This window comes from Hyla sarda, chromosome 1, assembly GCF_029499605.1.
Source record: "Hyla sarda isolate aHylSar1 chromosome 1, aHylSar1.hap1, whole genome shotgun sequence".
NCBI classification, from domain to species: domain Eukaryota; kingdom Metazoa; phylum Chordata; class Amphibia; order Anura; family Hylidae; genus Hyla; species Hyla sarda.
Genome location: NC_079189.1, coordinates 84,162,297 through 84,176,579, shown reverse-complemented (window position 1 = coordinate 84,176,579; position 14,283 = coordinate 84,162,297). Strand labels below are relative to the sequence as shown.

General features: G+C 42.0%; 1 protein-coding gene across 3 annotated transcripts in view; it reads left to right on the top strand.

Annotated features, from left to right (window-relative positions):
* PDS5A (PDS5 cohesin associated factor A) overlaps window positions 1-14,283 on the top strand; it is a 146,364-nt gene that overhangs the window by 40,601 nt on the left and 91,480 nt on the right. For all 3 annotated transcript variants that reach the window (XM_056557039.1, XM_056557048.1, XM_056557032.1), the window contains exons 3-6: window positions 2,556-2,759; window positions 4,382-4,468; window positions 9,912-10,009; window positions 11,118-11,244. In XM_056557039.1, the coding sequence (XP_056413014.1) occupies window positions 2,556-2,759; window positions 4,382-4,468; window positions 9,912-10,009; window positions 11,118-11,244 (516 nt within the window). The remainder of the gene's footprint in view (window positions 1-2,555; window positions 2,760-4,381; window positions 4,469-9,911; window positions 10,010-11,117; window positions 11,245-14,283) is intronic.

The window sequence follows — 14,283 nt, the reverse complement described above, 5'->3', positions numbered from 1 at the left end:
TGGGTGGGTAGGAGGCAGGCTGCGGAATTTCTTTCCGGAATGGGAGAAAATATCAAACAGCTGGGTCCTCAGTACCATCAAAGAGGGTCTTTGGTTGCAATTCTCCAATCTGCCTCCTGGTAGTCATAAGAAAATCACGATCAAGGAGGTCAATCAGCTTTAGAACGGGAAGTTTTTTCTTTTATGCAAAAAGATGTGCTGGTTCCAGTCCCAAGGGAAGAAAGGGGCAGGGTTTTTTTCTCCTCCCCTTTTTCTAGTAAAAAAAAACACTGTTCATACCGTAAAATTTTAAACCTGAAACCTCTAAAAAAGTTCCTGATTTATCAAAAATTCTAAATGAAAACCATAAAATCTACTGTAAATCTGTTAACAAAAGCCTGCTTTATGGTCTCACTAGACCTAAAAGATGCCTATTTACATGTGCCTATTCACCAGGATTACCAGAAGTACCAGAGAATAGCAGTACTACTAAATTCAGAAGTGCATGCCCAGTTCCAGGACTTGCCCTCTGGTATCTCTGTTACCCCAAGGGTATTTACAAAGATCATCTGAGATAGCGGCACATATCAGAGAAGGGGTAGGAACTTTTGTACCCTATTTCGACGATTTTCTGTTTATTGGTTGTTCAGTAGAAGAGGTAAATTCCTTCCTAAATCACGCCGTACTAATTCTAAAAAAGTTTGACTGGATCATAAATTGGTGGAAGTCCTCCATAATTCCTGCAAGAGAGACAGGGGGGGGGGACACAAATTTTAAAGGAAGTTGAGGAGGAAAAGAGTCCCAGAATTTTGTTTAGCCATCTTTCTGTTCTGACCCTAATGAAAAATAGAAACTTTTCCATATTCTAGATGTGAAGTGCATTGTAGAACATCTTTTTTTAGAAAGTACTCATCTTTATTCAGTTTTCTGGTCCATATAAGGGGAAGCGAGCTAGCAGGAGCTCTATCGCTCGTTGGATTAAACAAGCTATATCTCTAGCCTATGTAGCTTCTGGAGTTTCCTCTCTCTCAGGTTTTAGGGCTCATTCCACTAGATCAGTGGCCTCTTGGGCCGAGAGAAGAGGAGCTTCCATAGACCAGATTTGCACAGCGGCCACCTGGTCGTCTCCACTTACCTTTTTCAAGCACTACAGGGTGGATGTGGGCAATTATTTATCTGATTCTTTTGGCCGTAAAGTCTTCCAGGCCGTAGTCCCACCCTAGGTGTTATCTCTAGTATTTCTCTCAGTTGGTGCTGAGAGAAATACCGGAGTGCTCAATTGACAGCATCGGGGGCATTCCCACCCTATGTTTCGGAAGAATTATTTTAGTGTTTGCACTGGTATGGGTTCACCCTTATCCTCTTCTTCCTATTTTTGTTTGTATTTTTGTAATATTACGTATATTTTTGTATACTAGCCGATGATGGGCCCGTCTAGTCTCGGAAATTCACTGAGACTAGGGAGGAGGGACCTGCCTATTATCCTCTAGGTTTCCTGTCCTTAGGGGCGGAGTCCCTTTCTGCAACAGGAAGGGTCGGCACTCCAGACCCTTTGTGGTGCACGCGGAAGGCAGTACACGGAAAGGAAAGAAATCCCGGCACTCAGTTTTTTTCTGCCAAAGGTAACGTGTTTATTAACACAGTGCTAGTACAAGTAGATGCGTTTCGGCCAAAGCCTTACTCAAACTGATGTCAGTCTAAGGCTTTGGCCGAAACGCGTCTACTTGTACTAGCACTGTGTTAATAAACACTTTAAACTTGGCAGAAGAAAACAGTGAGTGCCGGGATTTATTTCCTTTCCTCTGTTGGTGCTTTCATGGCCCAGGGAAACACAATTACCGGTGAGTAATTACCGGCTATTTAGTATCGCTGCATGTAGAAATGGCAGACTTATTAAAATAAAATGCTAATGGTCCTGTGTGGTAACCGGCCTAAATGTAAAAAAAAAAAAATTACTCATGTCTCAAATTGCAGAATTTGGGTCACATCACATCCAAAAAAAACTAAAATAAAAAAACACCTATATGGAAAAATTTACTGTTTTCTTGGTGTGAAAAAGGAGCCCTCATACAGCCCCCTATATGGAAATAAGAATGTTACATGGGGTCAGCAATGCAATACAGCAACCCCTTTTTGTCTAAAATGCTGGTGTTACCCCAAATTTATTTTCACAAGGGGTAATGAGAAAAATCCTCCCATAATGAGTTATATTATGTGAGATAGTAGCCCCCCCCCCCTTCCCAAAGTACAATTCCCTAGAGAAAGTAAATTCACTTATGTAAGCAGCAACCAATGGTTGTGGTTTCTAGTTTGAGACTGCAGAAGTGAGGAGTGTGAATGATGCTCCCACACTGAAGTTTCAATTCAGGATCCCTAATAAGCGATTGTGGTACATTTACCGGGTTGATCGGTTGTAGATTAAGATTAATTCTAAATATATTTGGTTTTTAGATGCATGCCTTAGTGTTACGGATGGTGTCGCTAGTTTAGACCGATTTTAATTAATTTCAAGAAAACATCTCCAATGATCACTACAGACATTATTTGCCTAATTTCTGTTTTTAATTTTTACTCAGATGGTGGTTAAAACATTTATGGATATGGACCAGGATTCAGAAGATGAAAAACAGCAATATCTCCCCTTAGCCTTGCACCTCTCATCTGAATTCTTCCTCAGGAATCCAAATAAAGATGTTCGTCTACTTGTAGCCTGCTGCTTGGCTGACATCTTCAGAATATATGCACCAGAAGCACCGTACACCTCACATGACAAATTAAAGGTAATGCTGCTGGCTCATTTGGGAGATATTTGGCAATAGCACCAGGTTCACTATTACTTGGTACGCCTATATGCACTGTCCTTTTGCATAAATTGTTACATGTGGTGTGATGTAGCTTATTGGAGGAAAAAATGCTGCATTTTCCACTTATTAGCCGCATTTTTCTGCACTTCTCACTCTTAATTCCCTTCACATTACATCTTGAGATGGATTATCATATTAATGCTACCCATAAAAAAATCTATAGTTACTGGAGAGGGAAGGAGGTGTGAGCGGCATCAAGAGGCCCACAAGCGATTTGGCTTCTTATAGTGTGTATTATATCTTACCCCGGTGCTGGATTCACAGGTTTCACTGCTCATTGCGGCTCTACAATGTCCTCCATGCTCCTGTTACTGCTTCTGAGGGTGTGCTGTCAAAGATATAAGGGAACAGAATCTGTTTTTGCACCAAACATTTATTGCAGATCCTGCTAGTGTTTCATAAATGTATATAATGGGAAATCTTCTTTGATATCCACACCTGTTAGAAACAGGTCTGAGCATGGTGCCTTTAATTTTTTCCTTTGAAGTGTACCTGTCATTAACAAAGTTTTTGTATAATGTAGAAAATAACATGTATATTTGTAATATATATTTGTTAAACAATGTGTGTATTTGTTCCTGCAGGAAGTGTGGGTGGACAAGGAGGGCTCTGCGCACGGAGGGCATGCATGGCTCTGTGCGTTATCTTTGTTCGATTGACAATTCGGGAGCCTGCACAGAGCCCTGCTTGTCCTGCCCTCGCTTCCTGTATTTGGTCTCCTCACAGAGACACATGCAAGAGCTGCAGGGACAGCCTTTTTCACACATAAATATACAATTTTTTTTAAATTAAGGTATATTACTAATATGCATTTAATGGTATTATCAACATTAACTAAAAAGTTAAAGATCATCTGCAGCCAAGATAATTGTCTGATCACTGGGTGATCCGAATGCTGGGACCCCCGTCGTTTTTGCTTCTACAAAATTTGCAATACATTTTTACTAACTTTAATGGGGAAACCTCCCATGCTGTTTTTGTGTTGTGGATCCACCGGTATACAGAGCAGCTGTCAGCCCTTAGTAAGAGGCAGGGAAGCATTGAATACAGCATGCTTATAAATATTAGCCACACATAAGACAACATAGTTTCTTAACAGGATTACTTTAAAGCGATCATCCATGAATAGAAAAACAGAGATTCTTTCTTTAAATAGCACCATACCTGTTGTGAGATGTATTACAACTTTACTTCATTCACTTCAATGGAACTGAGCAGGACAGGTGTAGTGCTGTTTTTGGAAGTAATAGTCTGTTTAATGCTTTCTTTCCTTCAAAATGTCATTCTTCTGTATAGATTTGCACTACTACAAGGGTGTTTTTTTATTGCTGTCTGATCAATGTACAATTTTTATAGTAAAACAAAATGTACAGTAACGCAAGATAAAAACATATGCCGTACAACATAATACATTTCCCGTTGACAAAATTTTTGCATATGACAAAATATAGACTGCAACATAAACAGTGAATTGGAAATGCAGTGTGAACCCATCCTGAATCCTTTGTTTAAAAATGTTTTTCCCTCTTTTTTTACAGGACATATTCTTGTTTATAACAAGGCAGTTGAAAGGTCTTGAAGACACTAAAAGCCCACAATTCAACAGATATTTTTACCTACTTGAGGTATAAATTCATTCACTTCTGTCTTTTGGTAAAATTGATCTAATGTGTCATACATACTAAGGTAGCTGCAGTAAGTATCAAAGAGTCTGTTATAATGCTGGGCCGGCTCTAGGAGCCTTGTACATATTAAGCCCTTGTGGACAGGACCCGCTCTCCCTCTATAGAAGTCTCATTTACGGTTTCAGATCCATTGTATTTATTTATTTTAACACTTTTATCATATGTACACTTCACTTGGAACTAAGGGTGCTCAATATAAATCATAATGAAAGGTTTGGTTTTTAGCAAGAACATAGCCTGAAGACTCTAAATGTACTGAATGTATAAATTGTGCTGTCGATGTGAGAACTGCATGTTCTTTCAGCAGTTTTAGGATATGTGACTTGTACAGCCGAAGTGCATTAAAGGACACCTTTTTTTTTTTAATGCAATTTTTGTTGTTTCTGCATTGTAACTTGTACTGCAAACAAAAAACTACAGATCTTGAACAACTAATATGTCTATTATGCTGAAAATCAAGTGCCGTTAGCTCAGTGGAGCGGATCAGGACACGCGTGGAAAAATCAAGGAGTCCCAATCAGCTGAGAGGACAGGCTCTAATAATGCAGCCTGCACTAATGGAGTGTCAATAACACTGACCAATGCTGTGTTATGGCACAGCATTGAATAAGCCCCTCCCCTGAAAAAGTTTTAAGCCCTCCCCCCTTCTATTTTTCTAATAAAATAATAAAATTATGTAAACAAAAAAAAATTTGGTATTGCATGTGAAAATTGACAAGGAAAAGCAGCATGCAATATATATTACAGCATGCAGACTGCAGAAGACAAGCCTAGCAACATTCTCAATCAAGACTTATGAGAAAAATGTTTTTGCACCCAAAAAAGTAGTGTAGTAATAGAAAAATAGCATTCAAAGGTGTCCTTAGCCTTGAATAATTACACTTCAAATGGCTGTGCGTATCCTTATAAGCCAAAGGTCTTTTTTTATCTTGGTTTGCCTTTGTTTTCCTTATTGTATAAAAGCAAAAGGAGAGTCATGTAGAAAGCATTAAATAAAAAAGTCACAATCAAGCCTGGAGATGTTCTAATAAAGCTATACCAGCAAGTGGAATTTATCCAAACTGGGACTGAAAACACCCTTTATGGTTCTGTGACATTCCATAGCATATCAGAGATTTGTGCCAGATAGTACAATAGCTTTAAATAAAGGACATATAGGGCTGGGCAATATGGTCTAGAAAGTAAACATAGATTCTATTTAACCTTATGTACCGTTCTCGATTCTGACCACCGTGTGGTGTGCAGTCAGGTCTTTCCTCCTCAAATATCTATGATCGCAAATGTTGATATTGTGCAGCAGCAAAGAGCTATTTTTGTCAGTATATGGCAGCAATATAATATGGTTATTGTGCAGCTGTAGGTTAATAATGTAACAACAACCTAGAAAGAAAACAACATAGTAGCTGTTTTAGGTGGAACTGTGCTGCTGCATGGGGATATTTCTGGTGGTATTGGAGTGTTACCGATTCATATGTTGGCCCTTTATACATACAGGTGTAAACATTACCCACAACATTATGATGCTAAGGCTAGGTTCACATGGCCCACTTTTCTCCAGTCACTGCCTCCTAAACAGACTATTCTACTAACTGATGCAATTTTTTCCATTCTGTGGCATCCTTTTGCATCAGTTTTTCATCAGTTAGTATGAAAAGTCTGCCGCCTACAGATTCTTCCGTTTGCCATAGACTTCAATGACCTCAATGGGATTATTTTACAGCCGTTTGCAATCTGTTTGAAAAATTATCAAACTGATTGATAACTGCATTTATTAACGTGGTCAGACATTAATGTGAACGAGCCTTAACTTTTAGGAAGTTGGATGTAAACACTGGCTCTATCTTGATTCTAGAGAGTTTCATCTCTCACACATACACACACAGTTTTGCATTCATATTATAGTCCAGGCCATCCATAGGTCTAATGACCTCTGCTGAATTACTATAGTACATTGTGCTTTAAACACAGAGATGCTCTCCTTGTATCCTAATAGATTTATTAGCAGAGAATTGGTAACGCAACACATCTGCATTAAATATCACCAGCTCTAAGGCTCCATTTCATTGTCTGCGTGGCAGACAATGAACACAGCTTCTTTGGGTCATCAGCTCTCTGGTAATAAATCTATTAGGACACAGACAAACTCTGCGCATGGTCGAGATTTAATCTATGCCTCCTTCCTGTTCACTGTTGACCTAGCAAAGCTGAGGTAGATAGAGGCACAACCATATGGCCCCCTCTCTCTCCTGCAATAGGTCCATACTTAAAGGAGTACTACAGTAGAAGTTTCAGATCGCGGGGGGTCCGACCACTGGGACCCCCCATGATCTCCTGTACGGTGCTCTGGCAGTCCGCAGGAAGGGGGTGGCTGACACTCTTCCTCAATACAATTTATGGGAGAACCAAAGAGCTGCCTTCGACAATCCTCGGCTCTGCTATAGAGCTTTGAGGGGCCATGTTGGCCACCACTTTGTGCGGTGGTTGACACACGCTATCTGAGCAGAGAGCCGGGAACTTGTTCGGGAGATCGCGGGGGTCCCAACGGACAGATGCCCCAGCATCTGAAACTTAAGATAGAGGATACGTTTTCCAAAACTGGACTAGTCCTTTAAAGGTGTAGCCTGGGGTACTGAAGTTATCCCCTCTCCACGGGACTGGCTGAGTGGCTGTTCGATCCCATTAGTCTCCACAGGTAGAAGCCTTTATTAGGGCATTAACTCACGATATGTAGATACATTGTTTCATTGGTATTTTTTGTTTTAATTTAAATAATCTGTTAAATTTTCACACATTGTAAAAATGGAAGTAGCTTAGGGGAACATAACCTGCATAGCTGCAGACTTTGCATGCACCCGTCCAGAGTGGAGAGGGTCGACGTGTGCCCCTCTGATTTTAATGTACTGTTTCTATTTTTAAAGTGTGAAAACTGAGAACTGTGAAATAAACTAACAAAACTATGGAGGAGATTTATCTAATCCTGATTAGAGGAAGAGTGGTGCAGTTTCTCATAGCAACCAATCAGATCGCTTCTTTCATTTTTAACAATGCCTGTGAAAAATGAAAGAAGCCATCTGATTGGTCTACTTTTTCTCTCGACAGGTTTTGATAAATCTCCCCCTATGTATCTACAAATCTGGAGTTCATGCCCTAATGGATATTTCCCTCTGTCTGAACTAATTGGTAGAAATTACCCTGTCAATTCCCTATCATTGTGATGTTTTAAGTACTCCCTGCCATCATGGTGTCTAATCTCATAGCTAGAGATGAGCGAACTTACAGTAAATTCGATTCGTCACAAACTTCTCAGCTCGGCAGTTGATCACTTATCCTGCATAAATTAGTTCAGCTTTCCGGTGCTTCCGTGGGCTGGAAAAGGTGGATACAGTCCTAGGAAAGAGTCTCCTAAGACTGTATCCACCTTTTCCAGCCCACGGGAGCACCTGAAAGCTGAACTAATTTATGCAGGAAAAGTGATCAACTGCCGAGCTGAGAAGTTTGTGACGAATCGAATTTACTGTAAGTTCGCTCATCTCTACTCATAGCAATGACCATTCAGTAACCCCTGCTATACCCACTTACTAGCTGCAGAGTCCCTAGCATGGACATGTACAGTGTATGGACAGATTGACCTGTTGGAGCTTTTTAGGATCTATTACCCCTAGTTCTCCCACAGCAGTTGTAAAGTTCATGGCCCTATAGCAGTGGTCTCCAACCTGCGGACCTCCAGATGTTGCAAAACTACAACTCCCAGCAAGCCCGGACAGCCATTGGCTGTCCGGGCATGCTGGGAGTTGTAGTTTTGCAACATCTGGAGGTCTGCAGGTTGGAGAACACTGCCCTAGAGCATCTGCAGTTTATATATATATTGCTTCATCAGTATAGCTGCACCAGTTAGAATATTCTTACAGTAGTCAGTGATCGCCATTGTGTGTGGTGTATTTTCTATGCCCTTGTGGTACCCCTACTTGTTAGTATTTTTTTCATGTATTGGCAATGAAAACTAGAGATGAGCGAACTTACAGTAAATTCTCGGCTCGGCAGTTGATGACTTTTCCTGCATAAATTAGTTCAGCTTTCCGGTGCTCCCGTGGGCTGGAAAAGGTGGATACAGTCCTAGGAGACTCTTTCCTAGGACTGTATCCACCTTTTCCAGCCCACCAGAGCACCTGAAGGCTGAACTAATTTACGCAGGAAAAGTCATCAACTGCCGAGCCGAGAAGTTTGTGACGAATCGAATTTACTGTAAGTTCGCTCATCTCTAATGAAAACATTATCTCTAATAATGCACACTGCTATCACAGCAATTGCAACAGATTGTTTTCACCAAACTTACTGCGCCCTCTGCTGGTGAATCTTGGTATGTAGCCTCCTGCTTTGCATCAATATTTTGCCAACATAAAGCAATGCTAGAGGAGCACACAGCATAATCTTCTACATATGTAGTTATTTCTATCTGGCAGGCTGTAGCTTATTCTGAGAATGCATTTGTAACCCAGACAACTTGGTATTACCAAGCCCTGTTGTGTGTGTTATTTGTCATCTTTTCAGAGCATTTCTGAACTTTTAAAGGAAGATACCAGGTAGCTATTGTTGGGGACTTGTCTGTGTCTTGGTTAATGTAATCTTGTCCTTATGATTATAATGTATAATTATATAATAATACAGCACACTGGATAATACACATGCACACATGCAAAGATATACTGACTGCACGCCAACTATAGTAAATCACAGCAAGTGAGTTGAAATTCAAGACATAACTCACGATTTCATTGGAAAAACTTCTGGCTTTAATTCTTTTTTTTTTTTTTGCACATCGGCTTGTCTACAGGACATTTATGACAGCATTATTAGCAGCATATTCTGTAGTTTCACCAGTCATGGCACAACATTTCAGGGGCGGACCCCCACAATGTGCATGAATAAGGACGTACCTTTACATCTTATACATAACTATGCTCTGGTCATGTGTGGCAGGTACTGATAGCAGTCAGGGACCTGACGGTAATGGCCGACATCCGCGATCGTGCAGATGTCCACCATTAACCCCTCAAATGCTGTGATCAATACAGATCACAGCATCTGCAGCATTGCGGTCACTAAAATGGATGATCGGATCACCCGCAGTGCTGCCCGCAGGATTTATTTTCTTTGAAAGATTGTGCCGCATGGCAGGAAACCTCTGAGACAGTGATTGGCTGCAGCAGTCATGAGGATGTATGGCATGTCATAGCTCAATAAGGATAGACTGTCAGCGACCACTGCTAAAGCTGTGGAGCTAATGCTTGATTTATTTACTTTAGCTACTGTTTCATCAGCTATCTGACTATATAAGTAAGCGCTGACTTGTTTCTAATTCTGTTTTTCCTTTTTTCCATTTTAGAATTTAGCATGGGTCAAATCTTACAACATTTGCTTTGAGTTGGAAGACTGCAATGAAATTTTTATTCAGCTCTTTAAGACTCTCTTCTCTGTTATAAAGTAAGTTAAACGGTTTTGTTTTTATTATTTAATGGTTCAGTTGTAGTTAAGTTTCTACTGTGGCTCACTTCCTATGAACTACAGGATTACTCAAGCCACTCTTGGCAGCTCTTTCTCCTACTCAGGGATGTGGAATTCCTATCGCCCGATGCCCGGGACATGCAGTGTCGGATGCCGGGCAGGTTAATTTTTCCGGGCCCTTAGCCCTTCTTTGGGCAAGCAGGGCCGGACCTGACAAGCACGGAGGCGCTCAGCAGTCTGTATGGAGCGGGCTCCCAACTCCAGCCCGCTCCATACTCTGCAGCCCCCGCTGCTAATAGCCAGCATGTGGTGATCGCCACGGCTGGCTATTAACCCTTTAGATCGCCACTGTCAAAGCTCACAGTGGCGTCTAAAGAGACATGTGAATTCTCCCTGGTGTGCTAGTGGGGTGGGTTTTTTTTTTTTAAAGCTGCAGGGGTCAAAAAATGGCAATTAAAAAAATGTAAAAAGTTCAGAATTTTTTTTAAATTGGTAAAACATGAGGAAAACTGTACAAATCTGGTATTGCTGTAATGAGGCCGGCCTAAAGTATCAAAACATGTTAGCTCCACCACAAGGTAAATGGTGTAGAAAAGAAATAAAGGGGGGGGGGGGGGGGGGAAATAAAGCTTGCACCGTTCTTTTTGTCCGCTAAACTTAACGGAACTGCCGATGGTTCTCCACCTAATGGAGCACGGCAGCAGTGTGAACAAGGCCGAAAACATAGTTTCAAAGTTTGCATCCTTCTTAATGTTATGTGCGTTAGAAGGATGGTCAGTGCATGTGTCAGTGTACCCAATGAACTACTTGGCATTGATCTAAGTTACTCAGTAAAGTATAATTCCTAATAGCAAGCTTCTTATGAATTGTTTCCAGTCCCTCTGTTTTGTGTGAACACCCATCTAAGTTCATTTGAGATCATAAATGTTTTATACCACATAATGCCACTATTGCATTATAATAATTCAACTACGGTATGTTCATAGCCTTTGATTCACATGCAGGGGCAATTCCTGTTGATGTTCTGTTATAGTTCTATAAATATTCTAACTATTTGTATATTAAATATTTTTTCTCCATGATACAGTAACAGCCACAACCAGAAGGTTCAGATGCACATGTTGGATTTAATGAGCTCAATAACTATGGAAGGTGATGGTGTTACACAGGAACTGTTGGATTCCATTCTTATAAATCTCATTCCTGCTCATAAGGTTTGTTCTGTTTGTTCAAAATGAGTCTGTGTAGGTCTCGGACTTCTGACAGACTGGCCCCAGGATTAGACAGGTGAGGAGGAGAACTGTATTCTGACACTGAACTTCTCAGCTTCGTGCCATTCTTTATAGAGCAAAAAATTACTTAGAATAGCATGTTCCTGTGACTAATGTCAAAGATCCATCCCTGGGGACTGGATAGAATTCATGGCATGCATTATAAAGTAATTGTTTATCTCCATACTAAATGTTAAGCAGCAGAGGAGAACAATATCAGAATACTTTTCTCACCTGTTTGTTTCTGGGGCCCATCTGAAGCACTTGAGAATGGACCTCTTTTAAAATATGTTAAGTCATTCATGGTCTCCTGAAAAATGCTTACTCACACTAATAATCATATCATAGAGTACTGCTGTGAAATACGGTTCTTTAAAGAGCAAATAGTTACCACAGTCTGTAGACCCATACAGGGGTCAATCCTGTATATTTTGTTCAGTGGAGGTTTTCTCTTCAGTTGTCTACTGTGTAAGGGTACGTTTACACGAGCAGTTTTACAGCGTGTTTTACGCTGCGGACCTGCTGGTGAAGGCCTGCTCTATGCTGTCTTTACATGTGCCTGCTCGTAGCGGCAATACGCCGTGACGAGCAGACACACTGCAGCGATGTGAGTGGCGTACTCGCACATCGCGGCCGCTCTCCCTGCTCTGAGCTAAGCAGAGAGCTCCCGTGATTTGCGAGTATACTGCGACTCGCACATCAGTGTGTCTGCTCATAGTGGCATATTGCTGCTACGAGCAGGCACATGTAAAGACGGCATAGAGCGGGCCTTCACCAGCGGATCCGCAGCTAAATACACTGCTAAAATCGTGTGAACGTACCCTAAATAAGTAGAGTGCTCATCGACTTTCTCATAAATGCTAAGGATACATAACTGAATCTGCTGTATTCTAAATTTAATGTAGATAAGTGCAAGATAATGCACCTGGGGTGTGAAAATCCTCGGCAGAATATAGAATATTTTACACAGTCCTGACCTCAGTATCTGAGGAGAGGGATTTAGGAATAATTATTTCAGAAGACTTAAAGGTAGCAATACAATGTAATAGAGCAGCAGGAAACCCTAGCAGAATGCTTGGATGTATAGGAAGAGATATAAGCAGTAGAGAGAAGTGCTTATGCCGCTGTACAGAACACTGTTGAGACCCCACTTGGAGTATTGTGCGCAGAACAGGGGGCCGTATCTCCAAAAGGATATAGATACTCTAGAGAGAGTTCAGAGAAGAGCTACTAAACTAGTACATGGATTGCAGGATAAAGCGTACCAGGAAAGGTTAAAGGACCTTAACATATATAGCTTGGAAGAAAGAAGAGACAGAGGGGATATGATAGAGACTTCTATATACATAAAGGGAATCAACACTGTAAAGGAGGAGAGCATATTTAAAAGAAGAAAAACTGCCACAAGAGGACATAGTTTTAAATTAGAGGGGCAAAGGTTTCTGCAGTAATATCAGGAAGTATTACTTTACTGAGAGAGTAGTGGATGCATGGAATAGCCTTCCTGCAGAAGTGGTTGCTGCAAATACAGTGAAGGAGTTTAAACATGCATGGGATAAGCATATGCATGGGATAAGCATAAGGCTATCCTTCATATAAGATAGGGCCAGGGACTATTGATAGGATTCAGATTATTGGGCAGACTAGATGGGCCAAATGGTTCTTATCTGCTAACACATTCTATGTTTCTATTCTCTCAGACTACGCTATTATTTTTTTTGCACTGTCGTCTGAAAGCCCAGTAGGCCTATAATTATCATAGGGTGACCTTGAATAGGGCAACATATTATTTCTCTATCGGCTCCATTGGGGGACACAGACCGTGGGTGTATGCTGCTGTCTCTAAGGAGGTGTGACACTATGGTAATAAAGCTCCTCCCAGCAGGATACACCCGCCTTCAGGCTCTGAGCTAGTCAGTTTAAGCTTAGTGTCTGAAGGAGGTGGACATGGTCTGGATGCTCCAGGCCAGGTCTTCTGTTAATTTCCTTGCGTAGGACCTCTGAGAGGGCCCGCTCCTCGTCTCCTCGTACTTCTCGCTCTCACAAGTGTGCTAGGGGTGCCTCGTCTGACTCTTCCATTAAGTCTTCGGATAGACGTGATCGTTGCCCTCGCTGGTCCCGCCCCCCTATTTTCCGGGCACAAACGTCGCTCCTCCAGAGGACGTTCTCGGAGTTGGCGCTCTGCCACGCCAGAGCCGCGTACCCGGTCTGGGTCGCCCCCCTCCAGGACTGCCTCTACTCATTCACATTCTCCTGGTGAACTAGTGGACGAAGCTTCTGAACCGACATCTGACCCAGAGGACCGCGCTCTGCCACGCCAGAGCCGCGTACCCGGTCTGGGTCGCCCCCCTCCAGGACTGCCTCTACTCATTCACATTCTCCTGGTGAACTAGTGGACGAAGCTTCCGAACCGACATCTGACCCAGAGGACCGCTCGGACTCAATTGCTACAGTGAACTCATTGGTGACAGTCATAAGAGTCACCTTTCATTTGGAGAACCCAGGATCTTTGGATGTCAATCCAGGAGTATCCTTTAATCGTACTAAGCCAGCACCTCAAAAGTTCAGCTCTCACGCTGACTTTGACGACATTCTGGAATCCGCATGGAAACATCCAGACAAGAGATACCCGGGAGTCAAGACAATTCAAGAACGTTATCCATTTGACAAGGGCTTTGTCGCTAAGGTGGCTTCTCCTCCCTCAGTGGATCCACCAATTTCCCGGATCTCTAAGGTGACTACACTGCCTCTGGCAGATGCCGCTGCCTTCAAGGATCCCGCAGACAAGAAGGTGGAATCTTTAGCAAAGTTCGCTTCTGAAGCAGCTGGCTCTTCTCTTCTTCCCATCTTCGCCTCAACATGGGTGTCCAAGGCCCTGTCGGAGTGGTGCCAAAAGCTCCATCAGGATATCTTAGCGGGATCCCCCCCAGAGGATCTATCTGCTCTGGCTCTCGGATGCGCCAAGGCGGGGGACTTTCTGTG